This window comes from Oncorhynchus gorbuscha, linkage group LG10 (genome assembly GCF_021184085.1).
Source record: "Oncorhynchus gorbuscha isolate QuinsamMale2020 ecotype Even-year linkage group LG10, OgorEven_v1.0, whole genome shotgun sequence".
In the NCBI taxonomy this organism is placed as follows: domain Eukaryota; kingdom Metazoa; phylum Chordata; class Actinopteri; order Salmoniformes; family Salmonidae; genus Oncorhynchus; species Oncorhynchus gorbuscha.
The window spans coordinates 77,195,187-77,220,661 of NC_060182.1; the positions used below are offsets into that span (position 1 = coordinate 77,195,187).

Consider the following 25,475-nt stretch of genomic DNA (forward strand, 5'->3'; position numbering starts at 1 on the left):
ATCAAACACATGGTTTCTGTGTGTTTGATGCCATTCCATTTGCTCCGTTCCAGCCATTACTATGAGCTGTCCTACACAACAGCATCCACTAGTTCCTGTATTTCCCTTGTTAGTGTTGTCTCTTTAGACCAAAACGGCTTTTTCTTTACTGATTAATATTGAGTTGAATGACCTGTGAAGTTACATTTAAAGGTATCCCAAACAATAAGGGGATTTGCTGAACATGTATTGTGATGGAAAAAAATCAGTTATAGATTATTCGGTCTTATTTAAGAACAACTTGTCCTCCAGTAGACTTTGATTAAATTTCCAATATCCCGTCCAAGTGGAAAGGCCCATTAGATTATGGTCCGATCGCATTCAGTCTCATATCAATACTTTTTAAACCATTGGTGCCAGAAAGTAGTTAAGACAACTAGCTTGATTAAGTCTCCTCTGTGTATATCTTACTAGATCTGGGTCTCCATATATCGACCAGTTCTAATGTATCCATGATCAATTTTGTGATCTCAGGGGCACAAGGTTGATAGTTTGTAGTGTGATTTCCTTTCTGGTCCATTGAGGTACTTAACATTATGTTATTGTCTCCCACCATTAAGATTTGGTATATATATTTTCAAAGAGGTGTGGGTCATCCTGATTTGGACAATTTACACATGTATACAGCTACATGATTTTGTTATTTTGTATTATGTATTTTTTACAGTGGTGGCCTAGATTCAGTAGCAGTAGCGCACCGCTGCTAAGTGCATAAATCAAATCAAATCAAAATGTATTTGTCACATACACCTTTAGCAGATGTTATTGCGGGTGTAGCGAAACGCTTGTGTTTCTAGCTCAAACAATACAGTAATATCTAACAATTCACAACAATACACACAATACACACAAACTAAAAGTAAAACAATTGAATTAAGCAATATAAACATGTTAGGACGAGCAATGTCGGAGTGGCATAGACTAAAATATAGTAGAATAGAATACAGTATATATGAGATGACTAAATAAAAAATATGCAAACATTATTAAAGTGACTAGTGTTCCATTATTAAAATGGCCAGCGATTTCAAGTCTATGTATATAGATGAAACACTGGAAGAACTAATGGTTTTAGTAGTCTATTATTGAATTATGACTTTTACTCATGTGCCATGTCCCTGCAGTAAACGCCGATACCCAATCAGGAGTGGAGCACTTGATTTAACCCAAACGAAAGGAGGATAGGCGGTATCCCTCCCTGGCACAAAAGAGTAAGTAACGCATTTACAAACATTTGTTGATGATCATTTATATGCCTATAATTAGCGTACAGTAGGTTATTAGTGGTAATATAATTAGAACTTTTAGAAAAACGTGCATTGATGGAGAGGTAGACTACTAGACAATACAAGTTGTTCCTCATTTATTGGGGGTGACGTCCTCATTCGTGACTGTGAAATTCGTGGTTCTAAAAGCGCGCAACTCACTGTCCACTGCTGTTCCCAAGTGGACTGGCGTGTGGATTAACGTGTGAAATGAGTTGTAGCCCATTAGGTGTTCCTGAAAGGTGCGACAGACAGTAGGCCTACAGAAACCTTATTACGAACAATTTGTCCAGGCGTGTACCACGCGCCCATGGCTCCAGACAATGCAATTTTCGCGTTACTTTTAAGAAATATTTTTTTATGACATTCTAAGCAACTATAACACAGAACTGTTACAAGGGCGCTGGCAGATTTTCTCACGCGCTATTGAGCAGATTTATGGTCTTAGTGTGTATTGAGAATAACAAAAGCTATGAAATGTCCACTGGAAAACCCTATAAAACAAGTAAAATTGGACCCGGATCAACAAGGTTAGTAGCCTAAATATACCTTTTCCTCAGAAAGTGGAGTTTGACCCTGAATAGTTTGTCTATGCTGACTGAAGAAATGCTTAGGCTGTATACAGTTGTCTTTACCATCCACTATGTAAGATAAAATGTGATTTTTTTATTTTAATTATTACGATTGTTAATATATATAATGCATATTTATTTTATGTTATCTAAGAAAGAACAGCTAAACTAGCTTTTTATTATTATGCAATGTGATTTTTATGTTGCCAGGTAGTTGGGAGTAGATATCTAGACTCAAATGGAAATGTACAGACGTGACTAAATGGAATAATGTGTCCCTGAACAAAGGGGGGTCAAAATCAAAAGTAAAAGTCAGTTACACAGCATTAAGTACTGTAGTGTATCTCCTCCTCATTTACTGCACCAGATTGATCAGTTCTTGCTGTGAGATGTTACCCCACTCTTCCACCAAGGCACCTGCAAGTTCCCTGACATTTCCGTGAGGAATGGCCCTAGCCGTCACCCTCCGATCCGACAGGTCCCAGACGTGCTCAATGGTATTGAGATCCGGGCTCTTCACTGGCCATGGCAGAACACTGTCATTCCTGTTTTGCAGGAAATCATGCACAGAACGAGTAGTATGGCTGGTGGCATTGTCATGCTGGAGGGTCATGTCAGGATAAGCCTGCAGGATGGGTACCACATAACATTTACATTTACATTTAAGTCATTTAGCAGACGCTCTTATCCAGAGCGACTTACAAATTGGTGCATTCACCTTATGACATCCAGTGGAACAACCACTTTACAATAGTGCATCTAAATATTTTAAGGGGAGGGGGGGTGAGAAGGATTACTTTATCCTATCCTAGGTATTCCTTAAAGAGGTGGGGTTTCAGGTGTCTCCGGAAGGTGGTGATTGACTCCGCTGTCCTGGCGTCATGAGGGAGTTTGTTCCACCATTGGGGAGCCAGAGCAGCGAACAGTTTTGACTGAGCTGAGCGGGAACTGTACTTCCTCAGTGGTAGGGAGGCGAGCAGGCCAGAGGTGGATGAACGCAGTGCCCTTATTTGGGTGTAGGGCCTGATCAGAGCCTGGAGGTACTGAGGTGCCGTTCCCCTCACAGCTCCGTAGGCAAGCACCATGGTCTTGTAGCGGATGCGAGCTTCAACTGGAAGCCAGTGGAGAGAGCGGAGGAGCGGGGTGACGTGAGAGAACTTGGGAAGGTTGAACACTAGACGGGCTGCGGCGTTCTGGATGAGTTGTAGGGGTTTAATGGCACAGGCAGGGAGCCCAGCCAACAGCGAGTTGCAGTAATCCAGACGGGAGATGACAAGTGCCTGGATTAGGACCTGCGCCGCTTCCTGTGTGAGGCAGGGTCGTACTCTGCGGATGTTGTAGAGCATGAACCTACAGGAACGGGCCACCGCCTTGATGTTAGTTGAGAACGACAGTTTGTTGTCCAGGATCACGCCAAGGTTCTTAGCGCTCTGGGAGGAGGACACAATGGAGTTGTCAACCGTGATGGCGAGATCATGGAACGGGCAGTCCTTCCCCGGGAGGAAGAGCAGCTCCGTCTTGCCGAAGTTCAGCTTGAGGTGGTGATCCGTCATCCACACTGATATGTCTGCCAGACATGCAGAGATGCGATTCGCCACCTGGTCATCAGAAGGGGGAAAGGAGAAGATTAATTGTGTGTCGTCTGCATAGCAATGATAGGAGAGACCATGTGAGGTTATGACAGAGCCAAGTGACTTGGTGTATAGCGAGAATAGGAGAGGGCCTAGAACAGAGCCCTGGGGGACACCAGTGGTGAGAGCGCGTGGTGAGGAGACAGATTCTCGCCACGCCACCTGAGGAGGATGTCTTCCATGTAATGCACAGCGTTGAGATTGCCTGCAATGACAACAGCTCAGTCCGATGATGCTGTGACACACCGTCCCAGACCATTACAGACCCTCCATCTCCAAATTGATCTCGCTCCAGAGTACATTCCTTCGAAGATAAACACGAATCCGCGACTCGTCAGTGAAGAGCACTTTTTGCCAGTCCTGTCTGGTCCAGCGACGGTGGGTTTGTGCCCATAGGCGAAATTGTTGGCTGTGATGTCTGGTGAGGACCTGCCTTACAACAGGCCTACAAGCCCTCAGTCCAGCCTCTCTCAGCCTATTGTGGACAGTCTGAGCACTGATGGAGGGATTGTGCGTTCCTGGTGTAACTCGGGTGTGATGTTCGGATGTACGTATCCTGTGCAGGTGTTGTTACACGTGGTCTGCCACTGCGAGGACAATCAGTTGTCCGTCCTGGCTCCCTGTAGTGCTGTCTTAGGCGTCTTACAGTACGGACATTGCAATTTATTGCCCTGGCCACATCTGCAGTACTCATGCCTCCTTGCAGCATGCCTAAGGCACGTTCACGCAGATGAGCAGGGACCCTGGGCATCTGTCTTTTGGTGTTTTTCAGAGTCAGTAGAAATGTCTCTTTAGTGTCCTAAGCTTTCATAACTGTGACCTTAATTGCCTACCGTCTGTAAGCTGTTAGTGTCTTAATGACCGATCCACAGGTGCATGTTCATGAATTGTTTATTGTTCATTGAACAAGCATGGGAAACCGTGTTTAAACCCTTTACAATAAGATCTGTGAAGTTATTTGGATTTTTACGAATTATCTTTGAAAGACAGGGTCCTGAGAAAGGAATGTTTATTTTTTTGCTGAGTTTATCTTCACCTTGCTTGTTGGGCTCAGATGTACAGTAGACTACAACCAATTCTTCGTTGGGAATAGATAGAGTGGGGATAGGACAGCTGCTGGGAAGTGGCTTAGCATCAGATGTTGCTGCCTGTTATAAGTGGACAAGAAGGTATGAAATTATCATACCATAGTCACCAATTATCATCATCATCATGGACGGTGGATACAAGTAAAAACACAACTTCATCTTCGTCATCCAGTAACTTTTCTTGGATTTAGATCCCCCAGTGCATCACCTCACACTTGTCTTTATCCTGTCAGCTTTCAGTATTCCTCTTGTAAAGTCTGGACGAGAGACAGAGGTGGAAGACCAAGGGCAGTAGGAATGTATTGGATAAAATCATGTGGAACAATGGAAATCAATAGGAGGCAGGTTTGGATCTTGCAACACAATTCATGATTAATGTTTTATACAGTATTTTGGAGCACAATAGTAATTTCAAAACCACGGTAGTGTTACGTTCGTCGTTAGAATGAGACCAAGGTGCAGGGTGGTAAGCGTACATCTTTCTTTATTGATCAAAAAAAAAAAGAAGATAAACGAACGTAACATTCTGCATGCTACACAGTAACAGTACAAAAACAAGATTCCACAACTGAAGGTGGGAAAAAGGGCTGCCTAAGTATGATCCCCAATCAGAGACAACGATAGACAGCTGCCTCTGATTGGGAACAATACCCGGCCAAAAAAGAAATATATAATATACAAACTAGAATGCCCACCCAAATCACTCTGGACTGCGGACCGTCGCCGGAGACTCTGGACTGCGGACCGTCGCCGGAGACTCTGGACTGCGGACCATCGCCGGAGACTCTAGACTGCGGACCGTCGCCGGAGACTCTGGACTGCGGACCGTCACCGGAGACTCTGGACTGCGGACCGTCGCCGGAGGCTCTGGACTGCGGACCGTCGCCGGAGACTCTGGACTGCGGACCGTCGCCAGAGACTCTGGACTGCGGACCGTCGCCGGAGGCTCTGGACTGCGGACCGTCGCCGGAGACTCTGGACTGCGGACCGTCGCCGGAGGCTCTGGACTGCGGACCGTCGCCGGAGACTCTGGACTGCGGACCGTCACCGGAGACTCTGGAAAAAAAGATAAACGAATGTAACATTCTGCATGCTACACGGTAACAGTACAAAAACAAGAAAAAGGGCTGCCTAAGTATGATCCCCAATCAGAGACAACGATAGACAGCTGCCTCTGATTGGGAACCATACCCGGCCAATAAAGAAATATACAAACTAGAATGCCCAGGTCGGTTTGAGATATAGATTACCCTTACAACCATGAGTTATGCTAATAATGATGGAACCATTTGTTATTCAGAATGTGATTGGAATTTAATGGCTATTTTTAGACAGAAGCAGACTTAGTGGTAGATAGATCAATCCCTTTCTTAAAGCACTCGTTCAAGTATGATGTACTGTGGCACTGTGGTGCCCATTTATTCCATTCCACTCAATTTATTAGAAGTGATGAAAACCAAATAATGAATGCTTTTGTCAGATTAGTCAAGACACTTGACCCAGTTGGATGTTAAATGGGTGGGTTGTAAAGTTGGATGTTCTATAAAGTCCATCAGCAGGCTCTTCTCTGCAGCTTGCAGGTCTGAAAATATTAGATAAAATGTCTGCCTAAAGCTAATCCCACCCATCCTAAGAGAAATTTCATTGTGAATTCCTTTATTGTGAAGTTACTGTTTTTGGGGCAGTTTCCCAATCGCCTAGTCATGGACTAAAAAGCAAGCTCAATTGGGAATATTAATCAAAAAATAGTTTGAAGACTAGGCTTAATGTGTCCAGGAAACTACCCCTTAATGTCCTAAAAATAGCTTGAGAATGTTCTCCTAGGCACCTGTAATGTGGCTATGTTGATGTTGGTGAATTCCTGGCCTTATGTACCCATCCTGATGACAAAAGTTTGTTTTGATTCATTTAAACTGTGATCAGTGTCAAAGAATGGACTAACATGATTTAGATCCCTGGAAGTGATTGAGACTGCCTTGATGTCCTTGACTCATCGTAACCGGTTGTGTTGGTGTTAGTGTTAGTATTGTTAATAATAATAATAATAATATATGCCATTTAGCAGACGCTTTTATCCAAAGCGACTTACAGTCATGTGTGCATACATTCTACGTATGGGTGGTCCCGGGGATCGAACCCACTACCCTGGCGTTACAAGCACCATGCTCTACCAACAGTAAACATGTATATGCAGGGCCCAGTTGTAATAGAGACCTTGGTCTCAGTCTGTGTTCCTTGTTGAAATAAAGGTAGAATAATACTTATCACACACAGTGCCTTCAGAAAGTATTCATACCCCTTGACTCATTCCATATTTTGTTGTGTTCCAAAATGGATAAAAAAATATATTTAAAAATAATCGGTGAAAACAACATGTTTTATGAAATACAGATATCTAATTTACATTAAGTATTCACATCCCTGAGTCAATACTTTGTAGAAGCACCTTTGCCGACAAAACACAGCTTTGAGTTGTCTTGGGTATGTCTGCATCAGCTTTGCACATCTGAATTTGGGGGTTTCATCCCATGCTTCCTGGCAGATTTTCTCAAGCTCTGTTAAGTTAGATGAGGAGTCTTTGTACAGACTTTCAATGGCATTCAAGTCTGTGCTTTGGCTGGCCAGTCAAGGACTTTCACATTCGTGTTCTAAGGCCACTGCAGCGTTGCTTTGGCTGTATGCTTGGGGTCATTGTCCTGTTGGAACGTAAATCCTTTCCCCATTCTAAGGTCGTTTGCACTCTGAAGTAGGTTCTCATCAAGGATTTGGCTTAGAGCTGACCCCATTTAGTTGACTGGTTGATTGTTTTGTCAATAGGCTGTTGGTTGACCAAGATTAGTTTTTGTAGTCGACCAGTGGCAAATATATTTAAAAAATCACTTCACATGAGAACCCCGTCTGATTTGCACCCGTCTTAGTAGACTAATCCATTCAGGAGACGTGGCATTAGTCTAAGAAGAAGGGGAGTGTGGCTAAGATGCACAAGGCACATCTCTCTCCAGAATGCCATTTCATTGTTTCATAACTTCCTTGTGTGAATTGTTTGCCCTTTGATTGTTAGTGTCTATCAATTCGCCATTACATATATCACCAGTAGTAGGCTACATTTACCTTTAATACCCATGATTTCTAATCGGCAATGTTTGTTTGGTTGCGGTAATTAATGCATTCAAAATATTATTATTATTATTATTACAACAGTCGTTTACTGTTGTCATTGTCGGAGTGGACACGCTATTTGCAGAGCTCACAACCTATGCTACACTTGTGAGAAACACGTTTATTTTTATTTCAATGCATTAACAAGTGTTTATAATTTATTCAGTGTCTTTTTTTTGGAGCACTCCTGTCAATGTTGAGTAAGGACGAGCACCTGATTACGCATATAAAGTAGGTCTAGGCAACTTGGCCTGCGCGCAAATGTAGGCCTATAAATGTGGAAATACCTGATTACTTCTTATCCTGTGCACAAATTGCATACATGTGCAGAAAACTGAGGGCCAAGAATATTTTATACAATGTTGCAAGTTTGCTAGTGTTTCAAGTTCATTGCAGACAGGCCATCCATGAGGAGGGCGGTTGGAAACAGGTTTTTTCCTTCTGGTTGATCTTGATCTCTTTATAAATGCATTTGATTTGATATTAAAACACACATAGTGTGTCTATATATGGAAGACTCAGTCAAGATTTTTTTTCTTGGGTGGACAGCTCTAAATTTAGCGCATTCATTGGTAAACGTTAATTAAATACAACCACCGACTGTTTCCTCGTTGCTGTTTCTCTAAAATGGCAACTATGTGCTAATCCACATGTGCCAAATGAATCTCAACAAGTAAATCGTCAGGGGTTGCATTTGATTAACGTTTTATTAAAATGTATGGATTTCAGCAAACAAAGAAAGGTATGCAACAACGGAGAACAAACCTAGGTACAGTGTTTCAGAATTTACGTTTTTGAAGTATCATGCAAAATAAAATAAAAGGAGTCTGAGGTTCATTTCAAAAACTTGAGTCTGTGCTCAACTCTGTGGAGGTGTTTAAGTGCTTGGCAATGCTACTCCAGGCTATATGGAATGGGGCATCTGTCCAGGGCTGCAGGCTGGAGTAGCACACAAATGGCTTGTATCATTAGTCTGCTGGGATAGATGGATACAGTTATCCCATCTGCGTCTGTTCGTTTCTAGAACTTTGATACTGAAGTTGCAGAGAACCATGAAGCATACTGTAGCTGTTTTTGAGTATTATTCAGGGATGGAAAGGTTAATGACCACATTTAAGCTCCAAAAAGCTACATTCTCAGACGTTAATTATGAAAATAGTTTGCTAACTTATACTTTATACGCTTTCTACTTCGGTTTAGTGGGGGTCCAGACCAACTTGGCCCCTCCCAAGAAGGTCCAATCAGGGATGATCCAGTCTAGCCTTGTCCAGGCCAGTGTGGGGGCCATGCAGAACCCCATGGGCTGTAATTCCAAGGGGGCCAACGGCCACTGCCCCTTACCCCGGCTCTCCGTCTCCTCCCGCTCCGCAAGCGTGGTGGCCAGCATGGACACAACCGGCGACCTCTCGGCCCACCACTCTGTGATGAAGTGGAAGACGGTGGTGGCGGTTTTTGCGGTGGTTGTAGCCTTCTTGGTGGGGGGCGGCCTGGCCTTCCGCGCCCTGGAGCAGCCCTTCGAGAGCAACCAGAAGGACAGCATCACCCTTGAAAAAACGTTGTTCCTGCGGAGGCACCCATGTGTCACGCCTCCTGAGCTGGAAGCACTGATCAAGGTGAGTGTTGCTGGTGGTGTGTGTGAATGTGTGTGGGTCAATGGCGAGTGGCACGAGGAATAGTGATGGTTATCACCATTCAGGCGTCATGCCCATAGGGGCACAGGGGCACGTGCCTCCTCAGATTTATCCTGTTTGTTTTTCTCTGTAATACACCTAGCAATTTTATGAAGTTGGCTTTAGCTAGACCAGATAGGTTTCCAATCTCCCAACCTCAAAACTAGATACCCAGAAGCCATTTCAGGTTATCAATCAAGTTAGAGTTGCTAGCTTGTCTAATTATCTTAGCTGGCATGCCTGCTGGCATGGTTGGTAGACTTTAAAAAGCAAACAATAACTAAATGTACTGAATAAGACTCACAATCTTTGACCCAGTTTTGAGCATAGATGCAGAGAAGCATATTTAGTTTCTGTTTATATGAACACTAACCTCTTCCCGGGAAATTCACACATGACTGTAAAAAAAGCGTTTGATATTTTTTTTTTTTTTTTTTTTTTTTTTATATGAACACTAACCTCTTCAAATGTCATAGTAAATGGACTTAGGTATTGGCACATCTCAAATGTTCTAAATGTGCAGCAGTAGTGCAGATGTACATAGATCTGAGGAGTATCTGAGGAGTTATATAGATGCCCAGCTAGTGAAATGTAAAATAGGGTTGTTTGTATAGATGTTACACTATTAATGCTGCTTTAGTAGCTTGTCTGAGTCCCTTCAGTGGTGCCCATGAGTCAGGATGTGTTATGACATATATGTCATGTGTCCTTCTTAAAGTAAACACAATAAGAACCCCAGGGCCTGTCAGTAGTATTGGTATTAACCATAATAGCTACAGTATAATGAACAATGACACATGTATATAAACATCCACTTCAGGCATCATGTTAGTTAAGTGGCATAATTGACCAGCAGTCTTATGTTACATAGCTGTCAGCTGAGAAACAGGACTTGGGGGAATAACTTAATAGCTGATTGTCTGGGTAAGAAATGAAGCTTTACGTGAAAAGTTGTAACTGCTGCAACCTCTAGAAATGTCCTTGGGCCTGATATTGTGAATAATTAAGGCTATGTTGCTCTTTAGGTTTGTTGCTCTTTAACGACGCCCACACATGGCTAAATCAGGAAAATAAGCTGGTGGTCACTGGTCATGGCAGAGTTCATGTTTCTTTTATGTAACAACAAGCTGTAGAAACAGAGCTTTGTTTGTATGGGAAAAAGCGAAAAATTGTAAACAATGACGAGTATTATTGGAAGTATGCTCTATGAGAAATTGTTTATATTGTACATACCAGTAAGCACACATCTCCAGCACAACCCTCCCAGAATATACCATAGACTGACCAATGATGCAAATCAGTCTCTAAGATTAACCTGGATCTGAGGACCTGCAGTTGATTTAAAGCTAGAATGATGTTTACTGCCTCTAGTAAACAGTGACCTACACAGAAACTGATTAGATGTGTCAGTTGGGCCTCTTTCTGCAAGGACCTAGACTCATGAACCTTTCAGTTCCTGAGCCAGAACTTGTGAAAAATTGTGAAAATAACAAGCAGAAAATACCAATCACAGACTGTCTCAAAAGGGCCATCTACACCAAGGACGATAACTATAAGGATAAATATAAAAAATATATTTTCTAATTCTAGTGAACAGGAGCGATTACACTACAACGATAACTACAAAAAGAGTGGAAAATGATAATGAGAGCTGTCGTTTGGATCACTTTCAGTGATCTACCTACCTACCTACCGACCAACCGAACAACCAGTGTAATTGGGATTTTAGAAATCAAAAGCGGACCAAGTCACATCAAGCTCTGAAATGACAGCTAATTTTCCATTTTAATTTGGTTGAACTGTTTTCCATTGACATATACACTGCTCAAAAAAATAAAGGGAACACTTAAACAACACAATGTAACTCCAAGTCAATTACACTTCTGTGAAATCAAACTGTCCACTGAGGAAGCAACACTGATTGACATGCTGTTGTGCAAATGAAATAGACAACAGGTGGAAATTATAGGCAATTAGCAAGACACCCCCAATAAAGGAGTGGTTCTGCAGGTGGTGACTACAGACCACTTCTCAGTTCCTATGCTTCCTGGCTGATGTTTTGGTCACTTTTGAATGATGGTGGTGCTTTCACTCTAGTGGTAGCATGACACTGAGTCTACAACCCACACAAGTGGCTCAGGTAGTGCAGCTCATCCAGGATGGCACATCAATGCGAGCTGTGGCAAGAAGGTTTGCTGTGTCTGTCAGCGTAGTATCTAGATCATGGAGGCGCTACTAGGAGACAGGCCAGTACATCAGGAGACGTGGAGGAGGCCGTAGGAGGGCAACAACCCAGCAGCAGGACCGCTATCTCCGCCTTTGTGCAAGAAGGAGTAGGAGGAGCACTGCCAGAGCACTGCAAAATGACCTCCAGCAGGCCACAAATGTGCATGTGTCTGCTCAAACGGTCAGAAACAGACTCCATGAGGGCGGTATGAGGGTCCGACGTCCACAGGTGGGGGTTGTGCTTACAACCCAACACCGTGCAGGACGTTTGGCATTTACCAGAGAACACCAAGATTGGCAAATTCGCCACTGGCGCCCTGTGCTCTTCTGAAAGCAGGTTCACACTGAGCACATGTGACAGACGTGACAGAGTCTGGAGACGTCGTGGAGAACGTTCTGCTGCCTGCAACATCCTCCAGCATGACCGGTTTGGCGGTGTGTCAGTCATGGTGTGAGGTGGCATTTCTTTGGGGGGCCGCACAGCCCTCCATGTGCTCTCCAGAGGTAGCCTGACTGCCATTAGGTACCGAGATGAGATCCTCAGAACCCTTGTGAGACCATATGCTGGTGCGGTTGGCCCTGGGTTCCTCCTAATGCAAGACAATGGTAGAACTCATGTGGCTGGAGTGTGTCAGCACAACCCGTTCCCCAGACCTGAATCCAATTGAGCGCATCTGGGACATCATGTCTCGCTCCATCCACCAACGCAGACTGTCCAGGAGTTGGCGGATGCTTTAGTCCAGGTCTGTGAGGAGATCCCTCAGGAGACCATCCGCCACCTCATCAGGAGCATGGCGTTGTAGGGAGGTCATACAGGCACGTGGAGGCCACACACACTACTGAGCCAAAGTTGGATCAGCCTGTAGTGTGGTTTTCCACTTTACTTTTGAGTGTGACTCCAAATCCAGACCTCCATGGGTTGATAAATTTGATTTCCATTGTTAATTTTTGTGTGATTTTGTTGTCAGCACATTCAACTATGTCAAGAAAAAAATATTTAATAATAATATTTCATTCATTCAGATCTAGGATGTGTTATTTTAGGGTTCCCTTTATTTTTTTGAGCAGTGTATATCCATTAAGGATGCTGCTGCATGATTTCACCTGGTCAGAAAATGGTTAGCTGACATCGGATGGCGTTAGCTCTCTAAAAAAATCAAATTCATGTTTTGAAACATTGTTGCCGAGGTCTGAGTGGCAAACAGCAAGGCTCATACAAACCTGTGCTGCTGTAAACTAAATGATAGCTAGAAGCATGAGGAAATAATGTGTTTAAAAACAGCATACCCTCTTAGATAAAAAACGGGCTTCTAGACAGGTTGGTTGTTCAGCAACAGAACCGAAGCATGTCACGTATACTCCCTCTCCGGCCTCTAGGTCATCAGGCTGCTGATTATCCGGCTGCTGATTATCCCGCCCACTTATCACCATCGTCTCGCGCACCTGCGCCTCATGACACTCACCTGGACTCCATCTGCCGATTTATCTTGATTATCTAATTATCTGTCACTCCCCTTGGTTCTTTCCTCAGGGGTTATTGAGTCTGTTTTCATGTCGGTGCGTTGTTTGTGTTTCGTGTTCATTGTTTCTTTTATTTAATAAAACACTCACTCCTTGAACTTGCTTACCGACTCTCAGCTCACTCGTTACAGTGTGTGCAACTAAGGGGGGTTCACATTGAGTCAAAATGCAAGCTGAGATCCAAAGCTCAGATTTTTTTTAAACATGACAAACTTAAGCCTATGCAACATTAACCAATCAAAAACCATTCTGTAGCAATGAGGTTTGTGCAGTAGGCTATAGGCCAAATATATTATCACTTGAATTGCCCTGTCAATGTTGTTCTTCTCAGACCATTTTGAAATTACATTTAAAAATTGTAGGTATATGACCATACTGGTAATAGATCATTTGTTGTATTACTTGTGATGCACAGCTAAGTGAGCATAATATAATATACTATATATTTGTTTTACTGGACTCATGGTCTGCATCTGGTCGTCAGTCTGAAGGAAGGCTGCCTCTCTCCTGACTCAACGTCCATCTGCTCTCCAAATCAAATCAAATCAAATCAAATTGTATTTTTCACATACACATGGTTAGCAGATGTTAATGCGAGTGTAGCGAAATGCTTGTGCTTCTAGTTCCGACAATGCAGTAATAAACAACAAGTAGTCTAGCTAACAATTCCAAAACTACTACCTTATAGACACAAGTGTAAGGGGATAAAGAATATGTACATAAAGATATATAAATGGGTGTTGGTACAGAACGGTATAGGCAAGATACAGTAGATGGTATTCAGTGCAGTATATACATATGAGATGAGTATGTAAACAAAGTGACATAGTTAAAGTGGCTAGTGATACATGTGTTACATAAAGATGCAGTAGATGATATAGAGTACAGTATATACATATACATATGAGATGAATAATGTAGGGTATGTAAACATTATATTAGGTAGCATTGTTTAAAGTGGCTAGTGATATATTTTACATCATTTCCCATCAATTCCCATTATTAAAGTGGCTGGAGTTGAGTCAGTGTGTTGGCAGCAGCCACTCAATGTTAGTGGTGGCTGTTTAACAGTCTGATGGCCTTGAGATAGAAGCTGTTTTTCAGTCTCTCGGTCCCAGCTTTGATGCACCTGTACTGACCTCGCCTTCTGGATGATAGCGGGGTGAACAGGCAGTGGCTCGGGTGGTTGTTGTCCTTGATGATCTTTATGGCCTTCCTGTGACATCGGGTGGTGTAGGTGTCCTGGAGGGCAGGTAGTTTGCCCCAGGTGATGCGTTGTGCAGACCTCACTACCTTCTGGAGAGCCTTACGGTTGTGGGCGGAGCAGTTGCCGTACCAGGCGGTGATACAGCCCGACAGGATGCTCTCGATTGTGCATCTGTAGATGCTGCTGCGCCTTCTTCACGATGCTGTCTGTGTGGGTGGACCAATTCAGTTTGTCTGTGATGTGTACGCCGAGGAACTTAAAACTTACAACCCTCTCCACTACTGTTCCCTACCCTCTCCACTACTGTTCCCTACCCTCTCCACTACTGTTCCCTACCCTCTCCACTACTGTTCCCTACCCTCTCCACTACTGTTCCCTACCCTCTCCACTACTGTTCCCTACCCTCTCCACTACTGTTCCCTACCCTCTCCACTACTGTTCCCTACCTGTTCCCTCTCCACTACTGTTCCCTACCCTCTCCACTACTGTTCCCTACCCTCTCCACTACTGTTCCCTACCCTCTCCACTACTGTTCCCTACCCTCTCCACTACTGTTCCCTACCCTCTCCACTACTGTTCCCTACCCTCTCCACTACTGTTCCCTACCCTCTCCACTACTGTTCCACTGTTCCACTGAGAAAAGGGAACACAGTCTTCCAGCTGATGGCAAACTCAAGACACACTCATGCCTCATGCACCTATTCATGTTATTACTCCTATGACCAGAGAAAGTTAAATATTCCTTGCTAATAATAACAACGCAAGCTTATCAGAACACTTTGGTATACTCATTCATTGCAGCTGCAGTGCTGGTTGGGAGAACGCACGTTATAGCTTATATGTGTTGTACAAAGTGTTGACTGTGCTGAAACAAATAAAAAAAATAGGAAGTAAGGCTTTATCATAGTTTTTTTACATAACTGTTTGATGATCGACTAGAAATGCCTTGGAGATCGACCAGTCGGTGATCACTGGCTTAAGATTGTTGACTACATGTAAACTGTAATTAGTCTCCAAAGTTTTATTAAAAACTTAAATGAGCGCAATGAGCACTTGTTGTCTCTCAAATATATTGTTACAGTTGTTGGTTAGCTAGCTAGTGAATTTGAGCCATATTAGCAATGACATGAAATCAGTCAAAACACCCCAAAACAAGACATGGTATCAATAACAAGACGGAACTAGCTGAAATGAGTGACTTACGATTCCCCACATGGCAGTTGTCTTGTCATTGTTGGTAGTTACATGTATCTGTCCATCCAGTATCACAACAACCCAAGGACTTCTGCGCCATTGAAGTGTCTGACTGCGCCCTCTCCTGGAGGTGGGCCACAGTACAGCCACTATTGATGAGCTCACATGAGGGCAATTGACTAATTGTTGTTGGTGCTCTCTTAAGGACCTGAAAAGAGGCAGAATGATTATGTGCCGGAGGCCACGGCGAATTCCACAGCACTATGATTCCCTGTTGTAGGTTATGCTCATGCTGTTGGTTTGGTGTTTAGTACCAACTGGTATTTTTTTGTGTGTGTTTAGATAGCCCTTACACAGGCCTTTGTTTGTACTGCCCCAGGGAGAGTTAAAAGAAAAACATCCAATACAGTTTCCTTCTTTTTGTTGAAGTCACGTCTCTGCTTCTCATTTCGTGCTATCCCGCTACCTCTCGCACGCCATAGCAGAGACAAAAGCGAAGTGCAGAAGATGAGCAAGGCCATTCTAGCCCAGCTGGCAGCATGCGGCGTACAACAGGCGCAAACACTGGCCGCAATCCAACAGGACCCGGCCCGGGAGAGGCCGGTCACCAGGAGAGCCACGCCGAGCGTGAACAGCCTGATCCCACAAATGAGCATGGAGGGCGACATCGAGGCCTACTTCATGGCCTTTGAACGGATGGCCAGGCGAGAAGAGAAGGTTGGCCCCTGCTATCAGGGCCTGCACAGGCAGCGTATTACGACAAGTTGAAGGCAGAGGTGTTGGCTCAGTATAACCTGAACGCCCGAGAGAGAGCCCAGAGTTTCCACGGATGGATCTACAGGGATGGCGAATCACCCAGAGAACAAGCGTTCCAGTTAGTCCACCTAGTGAAAGGCAGGCTGGGGTCCGCCCGGTCCGTAGCGGAACTGAAAAATTTGCGTTCCTGGACTCCGGCAGCATGGTCTCCCTCAGCCAAAGGGATATACAGGACGACTGGACAGTGAAGTGAAGGCATTGTGAATACACTGCAACGTCCAATGGTACCCCCGGGCCCGAGTAAAGATGACCACACCCATGGGAAAAGTCAACTATAGGATAGATAAATAAATTGAACCGTTATTAGAATTTAAGCACGTTTGTAAGTTAGCTAAACCAAAAAAGCTAGGCAACTTTAATTTGCCACTTTACAAGCTAGCTCTTTCAAATATACACAATTGTTTTTATGGGATATACCAAATAGAGCTACAGACCCAGTCTGACATTGGAAATTAGCTAATTGTTTGTTTTATTTCAGTGTGTAGTCATTTGAAGGGACTAGCCTATATTTCATGAAGCCATTAGAAGACTCTTGCTGTCTGAGAGGAGGTATTTATAATACATTTATAATACATTTAAGTCTTGGGGATTCAGTAGCCTAGTTACAGTGGCTTGCGAAAGTAGTCACCCCCTTTCCCTATTTTGTTGCCTTACAACCTGGAATTAAAATTGATTTTTATTTAGGATTTCATGTAATGACCATACACAAACTAGTCAAAATTGGTGAAGTGAAATGAAAAAAATACAAAAAGTGGTCCGTGCATATGTATTCAACCCCTTTGCTATGAAGCCCCTAAATAAGATCTGGTGCAACCAATTGCCTTCAGAAGTCATGTAATTAGTTAAATAAAGTGCACCAGTGTGCAATCTAAGTGTCACATGATCTGTCACATGATCTCAGTATAGTATAGTATATATACAGTCGTGTCAGTCGTGTCTTTAGATATTTTTGTCAGATGTTACTATGGAATACTGAAGTATAATTACAAGCATTTCATAAGTGTCAAAGGCTTTATTGACAATTACATTGAATTGATGTAAAGAGTCAATATTTGCAGTGTTGACCTTTATTTTTCAAGATCTCTGCAATCCACCCTGGCATGCTGTCAATTAACTTCTGGGCCACATCCTGACTGATGGCAGCCCATTCTTGCATAATCAATGCTTGGAGTTTGTCAGAATTTGTGGGGTTTTGTTTGTCCACCCGCCTCTTGAGGATTGACCACAAGTTCTCAATGGGATTAAGGTCTGGGAAGTTTCCCGGCCATGGACCCAAAATATCAATGTTTTGTTCCCCGAGCCACTTAGTTATCACTTTTGCCTTATGGCAAGTTGCTCCATCATGCTGGAAAAGGCATTGTTCGTCACCAAACTGTTCCTGGATGGTTGGGAGAAGTTGCTCTCGGAGGATGTATTGGTACCATTCTTTATTCATGGCTGTGTTCTTAGGAAAAATTGTGAGTGAGCCCAATCCCTTGGCTGAGAAGCAACCCCACACATGAATGGTCTCAGGATGCTTTACTGTTGGCATGACACAGGACTGATGGTAGCGCTCACCTTGTCTTCTCCGGACAAGCTTTTTTCCAGATGCCCCAAACAATCCGAAAGGGGATTCATCAGAGAAAATTACTTTACCCCAGTCTTCAGCATTCCAATCCCTGTATCTTTTGCAGAATATCAGTCTGTCCCTGATGTTTTTCCTGGAGAGAAGTGGCTTCTTTGCTGCCCTTCTTGACACCAGGCCATCCTCCAGGTCTTCACCTCACTGTGCATGCAGATGCACTCACACCTGCCTTCAGCCATTCCTGAGCAAGCTATGTACTGGTGGTGCCCCGATCCTGCAGCTGAATCAACTTTAGGAGACGCTCTCCTTGAAGTTCTTGATGATGCGATAAATGCTACCAAAGTATGATTCCCAATCAGAGACAACGATAGACAGTTGCCTCTGATTGGGAACCACACGCGGCCAAAAACAAAGAGATAGGAAACATAGAATGCCCACCCTAATCACACCCTGACCTAACCAAATAGAGAAACAAAACGGCTCTCTAAGGTCAGGGCGTGACAGCCATAAAAAAGCCAGACTACGGTTTGCAACTGCACATTAGGACAAAGATCGTACTTTTTGGAGAAATGTCCTCTGGTCTGATGAAACAAAAATAGAACTGTTTGGCCTTAATGACCATCGTTATGTTTGGAGGAAAAAGGGGGAGGCTTGCAAGCTGAAGAACACCATCCCAATCCAGAAGCACGGGGGTGGTAGCATCTTGTTGTGGGGGTGCTTTGCTGCAGTTGGGACTGGTGCATCATGAGTAAGGAAAATTACGTGGATATATTGAAGCAACATCTCAAGACATCAGTTAAAGCTTGGTTGCAAATTGGTCTTCCAAATGGCTTAAGGACAACAAAGTCAAGGTATTGGAGTGGCCATCACAAAGCCCTGACGCAATCCTATAGAAAATGTGTGGGCAGAACTGAAAAAGCGTGTGTGAGCAAGGAGGCCTACAAACCTGACTCAGTTACACCAGCTCTGTCAGGAGGAATTGCAAAAATTCACCCAAATTATTGTGGGAAGCTTGTGGAAGGCTATCCAAAACGTTTTACCCAATTAAACTATTTAAAGGCAATGCTACCAGATACTAATTGAGTGTATGCAAACTTCTGACCCACTGGAATTGTGATGAAATAAATAAAAGCTGAAATAAATAATTCTCTCTACTATTATTCTGACATTTCACATTCTTAAAATAAAGTGGTGATCCCAATTGGCCTGAGACAGGGATTTTTTTTTACTAGGATTAAATGTCAGTAATTGTGAAAAACTGAGTTTAAATGTATTTGGCTAAGGTGTATTTTTTACTTCCGACTTCAACTGTATGTGGATCCAACCCCCGTGGCAGCCAGTTTACTACTATTTGTGAATCCAACCTCCAACATACTATGAAATGGGCACCCAGCCTACAGAGCCTTGTTGGAGCATATAGTGCCATGCTGTGTAATTCACGTGATGAATGAGAATGGAATAGGCAAGATGCACTTAATTGTCTTAATAGGTCCATTTTTGTCTCCGCTTTCAGTTATGAACCCAAGGAGTTATGACTCCTTTTGATGGTAGCATCTTCAACACTGCTCCAGTGAATATCTGAGTGGCCTACTTTCTTTCTCTCCCTTTTTCTTTTATCCCCACACCCAGCTCCATTCCTATTAATGGAGCATTATCCATGCGGTGGCCGATATTTCAGAGGGAAAAAACAGGCTATTGCAACCAACTGCAGTGTTTGTGGAAATCATGGCAGTGTTTCATGAAGGAGGGGTTGAAATAAAAACCTTTGTGCCTAGGGGCTCCGTGGGGAATATATTATTCATTCCATGTCCCGACAGTCACCAAACTCCTCTATAAGCAGCTGAACCAGCAGAGCCAATTCTCTAGCATTACTTTTAGATTATTATGGTATAGAGGTTGACCGAACAATTGGAAATCGGTATTTTTGAGAGCCAATTTTTTAAATATTTTTTATATATATATATATTTTTATTTTACACCTTTTTAACTAGGCAAGTCAGTTAAGAATACATTCTTATTTTCAATGACGGCCTAGGAACGAGGCAGAATGACAGATTTTTACCTTGTCAGCTTGGGGGATCCAATCTTGCAACCTTACAGTTAACTAGTTCAACGCTCTAACCACTTGATTACATTGCACTCCACGAGGAGACTGCCTGTTACGCGAATGCAGTAAGCCAAGGTAAGTTGCTAGCTAGCATTAAACTTATCTTATAAAAACAATCGACGACTGTTGTTGCTCCAATGTATACTTAACCATAAACATCAATGCCGTTCTTAAAATCAATACACAAAAATCAATACACAAAAATCAATACACAAAAATCAATACACAAGTGTATATTTTTAAACCTGCATATTTAGCTAAAATAAATCCAGGTTTGCAGGCAATATTAACCAGGTGAAATTGTGTCACTTCTCTAGCGTTCATTGCACACAGAGTCAAGGTATATGCAACAGTTTGGGCCGCCTGGCTCTTTGCGAACTAATTTGCCAGAATTTTACGTAATTATGACATAACATTGAATGTTGTACAATGTAACAGGAATATTTAGACTCATGGATGCCACCCATTAGATAAAATACGGAACGGAATAAACGTTTTGTTTTCGAGGTGATATTTTCCGGATTTGACCTAAGGCTCGTATTTCTGTGTGTTTATTATAGTTAAGTCTATGATTTGATATTTGATAGAGCAGTCTGACTGAGAGGTGGTAGGCAGCAGCAGGCTCGTAATAGTCAAAGGTATATGGTTTAGAGAGAAATAGTCTATGCGTTATAATTCCTGTAATAACTTGCGGCTGAACTTGAAAGGGGTTCCTTCGTTATTTTATCATTCATGTCTTCAATAGAGAATGTCTTGATCTACTTCTGTGTTTCGTGCAGGCTTAAACCGCCTCAGCGTTTTAATACCCGTATAAATCTCACTAGGATAAGGTAATGTTTGTCAACATATTTTCATAAATCCACTCTACAAAAAAAAAGATCTTTGCTTATATTTAGCCAATATTGAACAGACTTACCTTGTCCTATGGATATCTACACAGTTATAAAATTGACAAGGTGGTGTAAGCCTACACGAAACACAGACCTTATTTTAAGTGGATCTAAAAATATCCTATGGAATTAATGAATGGAATAAATGAATGAAATGAATGAACCACTTTTCAGATTTTGCAAGGTGTCATGGGAATTATGACTCGCACTTTGGTAGTCAATTCTTACCATGCCCATTATTAAAATAGGATTTCCTGCATATAGAAATTACAGTTTTTGTTTTCAACATTCATTACAGGTAACTTAAACTCTATTTTTATTCAAACAGTTGGGAGTATTTGTCTCCTAAGCAGAATCTTCAGTATCATTGTCACTTCAGAGCTGTGTGTGTGTGTGTGTGTGTGTGTGTGTGTGTGTGTGTGTGTGTGTGTGTGTGTGTGTGTGTGTGTGTGTGTGTGTGTGTGTGTGTGTGTGTGTGTGTGTGTGTGTGTGTGTGTGTGTGTGTGTGTGTGTGTGTGTCTGTACGTTTGTTTGTTTGTTTGCTTTTCTCTGCCATCTGTAAAACAAACAGAGAACCAGTGTGGGACTGTTACATGGAATTGGCACCAGGAAAAGCAAGGTGTCTTATTTGTGATGAAGATGTAAGCATGGGGTCAGCAACGGCTAAATCAAAAAATACCACCAACCTGTTGAATCACCTTAAGAACACCCATCCAAAAGCCCATAATATGTTTTATATTGAGTTAAAATAAAAGTGTTCATTCAGTATTGTTCCAATTGTCATCATTACAAAAACGTGTGCGTAAAAAAAAAAAGTCAGATTAATCGGTATAACGTCTTTTTTTGTCCTCCAATAATCGGTATTGGCGTTGAAAAATCATAATCGGTCGTCCTCTATTATGGTATTGAGCAACTAGAACATTAGTTTATTTTTTCAAGTGAATTCTATAGTATCCATGGGATATCAAGCATTTAGAACAAGTGGCAGTCTTGCCTTTTTTGCTTATTCTTTTTACAGTATAAAACCACAGGAGGTTGGTCGCACCACGAGCAAGGACAGACCCATGGTAATGGCTGGAGTGGAATAGGTGGAATGATATGAAATACATCAACCACATGGTTTGATGCCATTCCATTTGCTTAGTTCCAGCCGCTAGGGGAGCCGTCCTCCCCTCAACACCCTCCACTCTATAAAACAATTCATTGGATGATGTTCAGTTTGTCACTCTTTAATTGATGTTGAGAGCGACGAACCCATCGATATTTTGCCGTTTGTCCAGCCTCTTTCATTCATAACAACCCATATACGTATATTAGCCTTCATTTGAGAGAGCGAACCATATTCCGAAGCTCAGCTAAGGGAGGTTACAGCAAAACCAGTAACTGTACTCACTTGAGAGTTGGCCCTTGGGGTGTGCACTTTTAAAACAAGCACTCTATCAAAATGTCTGGGATTTATCTGTTCCCCTAACAGGTTCTATATCCTGGCCATTAGTGTTGTGTCAAGCCTGTCATTCAATCATCTTTCATCTTATGTTGTCAAACTGTTTGACGTGGGCATCAGCTGCGAAGTGGCACTTTCGAGAACAGAGTGTGTGTATGTGTGTCTGAAGTGTTTCTGCTGCCCACCCACTGTGTGCCCACTGGGACGTTGGGCCTAATTGGCAGTGCCAAGAAGGGTCGGTATGACTCAGTGTGTTTGGCACAATGTAACTTCATGGTGTCATCCACTCCAATCAACATTTAACATTACATTTACATTTAAGTCATTTAGCAGACGCTCTTATCCAGAGCGACTTACAAATTGGTGCATTCACCTTATGACATCCAGTGGAACAGCCACTTTACAATAGTGCATCTAAATCTTTTAAGGGGGGAGGGGGGTGAGAAGGATTACTTTATCCTATCCTAGGTATTCCTTAAAGAGGTGGGGTTTCAGGTGTCTCCGGAAGGTGGTGATTGACTCCGCTGTCCTGGCAGTCTCAAAGTGCTGTACAGAAACCCAGGGCAGGTGTAGTTTGTTCCACCATTGGGGAGCCAGAGCAGCCAAGATGTTCAACAGTTTTGACTGGGCTGAGGGGACGGGAACTGTACTTCCTCAGTGGTAGGGAGAGGAGCATGGCCAGGTGGACTGGGGACAGCAAGGAGTCCTCATGTCAGGTAGCCTGGGACATGGCAGCAGGCCAGAGGGAGAATGGAGATTATAACAGGTGGATGAACGCAGTGCCCTTATTTGGGTGTAGGGCCTGATCAGAGCCTGGAGGTACTGAGGTGCCGTTCCCCTCACAGCTCCGTAGGCAAGCACCATGGTCTTGTAGCGGATGCGAGCTTCAACTGGAAGCCAGTGGAGAGAGCGGAGGAGCGGGGTGACGTGAGAGAACTTGGGAAGGTTGAACACATCAATCAAGACCTGCTGTTTTTCATATCCACTCTTAGCTCGAAAATAGAGCTTCTTGAATGTTATACTGTCCAGAGGCAGTTTTTTAAAATAGTAAGCAAGTATATTATTTGCCCAATACTGTCTTTAATGGGTGGAAAAACTGTAATTTACTGCGCAACTATAATGGGTTGTATGACCAGATTCTCAAGATATTCCTTCTGCAGGCATGCACAAACATACTCCTGTGCGACATTGCAATGACCTGGGTGAATTTGCAGTCACTACCTCTTTGTGGCACTAGTAATTTGTTAATATGATTTGCAAAATATGCAATTTGATTAAACTCATGTTAAACAAATATTATGGCTGAACTCAAATGTGCTGGTTGATAAAATACCAGTAATTATGGAAAAGATGTTTGAAAAGGATATTTTGCTTTTAAATTATATTGTAAATTGGAATGGTAGAGTTGGTCAAATAGCTCTTACACAGCCTGGTGGTGTGTTTTGGGTCATTGCCCTGTTGAAAAACAAATCAAATCAAACTTTATTTGCCACATGCACCGAATACAACAAGTGTCGACTTTACCGTGAAATGCCGAATACAACAAGTGTAGACTTTACAGTGAAATGCCGAATACAACAAGTGTAGACTACAGTGAAATGCCGAATACAACAAGTGTAGACTTTACTGTGAAATGCTTACTGACAAGCCCTTAACCAACAGTGTAGACTTTACCGTGAAATGCTGAATACAACAAGTGTAGACTTTACAGTGAAATGCCGAATACAACAAGTGTAGACTTTACAGTGAAATGCTGAATACAACAAGTGTAGACTTTACAGTGAAATGCTTACTTACATACAAGCCCTTAACCAACAGTGTAGACTTTACAGTGAAATGCTTACTTACAAGCCCTTAACCTACAGTGTAGACTTTACAGTGAAATGCTTACTTACAAGCCCTTAACCTACAGTGTAGACTTTACTGTGAAATGCCGAATACAACAAGTGTAGACTTTACAGTGAAATGCTTACTTACAAGCCCTTAACCAACAGTGTAGACTTTACAGTTAAATGCTGAATACAACAAGTGTAGACTTTACAGTGAAATGCCGAATACAACAAGTGTAGACTTTACAGTGAAATGCTGAATACAACAAGTGTAGACTTTACAGTGAAATGCTGAATACAACAAGTGTAGACTTTACAGTGAAATGCCGAATACAACAAGTGTAGACTTTACAGTGAAATGCTTACTTACAAGCCCTTAACCAACAGTGTAGACTTTACAGTGAAATGCTGAATACAACAAGTGTAGACTTTACAGTGAAATGCCGAATACAACAAGTGTAGACTTTACAGTGAAATGCTGAATACAACAAGTGTAGACTTTACAGTGAAATGCCGAATACAACAAGTGTAGACTTTACAGTGAAATGCTTACTTACAAGCCCTTAACCAACAGTGTAGACTTTACAGTGAAATGCTGAATACAACAAGTGTAGACTTTACAGTGAAATGCTGAATACAACAAGTGTAGACTTTACAGTGAAATGCCGAATACAACAAGTGTAGACTTTACAGTGAAATGCTTACTTACAAGCCCTTAACCAACAGTGTAGACTTTACAGTGAAATGCTGAATACAACAAGTGTAGACTTTACAGTGAAATGCCGAATACAACAAGTGTAGACTTTCCAGTGAAATGCTGAATACAACAAGTGTAGACTTTACAGTGAAATGCTTATTTACAAGCCCTTAACCAACAGTGTAGACTTTACAGTGAAATGCTGAATACAACAAGTGTAGACTTTAGAGTGAAATGCTGAATACAACAAGTGTAGACTTTACGGTGAAATGCTGAATACAACAAGTGTAGACTTTACAGTGAAATGCTGAATACAACAAGTGTAGACTTTACAGTGAAATGCCGAATACAACAAGTGTAGACTTTACAGTGAAATGCTTACTTACAAGCCCTTAACCAACAGTGTAGACTTTACAGTGAAATGCTTACTTACAGGCCCTTAACCAACAGTGCAGTTCAAGAAGAAGAAAATATTTAGGTTATAATAAAACATAATATGAAAACACAATAAGAATAACAATAATGATGCTATATACAGTGGGCAACGGTACCAAGT

The 25,475-nt window shown here is 42.5% G+C and overlaps 1 protein-coding gene across 2 annotated transcripts in view; it reads left to right on the forward strand.

The window, feature by feature from the left end:
* The first annotated feature begins 1,194 nt into the window (after positions 1-1,194).
* The window catches only part of LOC124046594 (potassium channel subfamily K member 10-like), a 39,031-nt gene continuing 14,750 nt past the window's right edge, over positions 1,195-25,475 (forward strand). The window contains exons 1-2 of one of the 2 annotated variants that reach the window (XM_046367138.1): positions 1,195-1,250; positions 8,955-9,367. In XM_046367138.1, coding sequence (XP_046223094.1) covers position 1,250; positions 8,955-9,367 — 414 coding nt within the window. In that variant the 5' untranslated portion in view covers positions 1,195-1,249. Of the gene's footprint in view, positions 1,251-1,408; positions 1,835-8,954; positions 9,368-25,475 lie in introns of those variants that run through there. The other variant, XM_046367137.1, reaches the window with a different exon arrangement.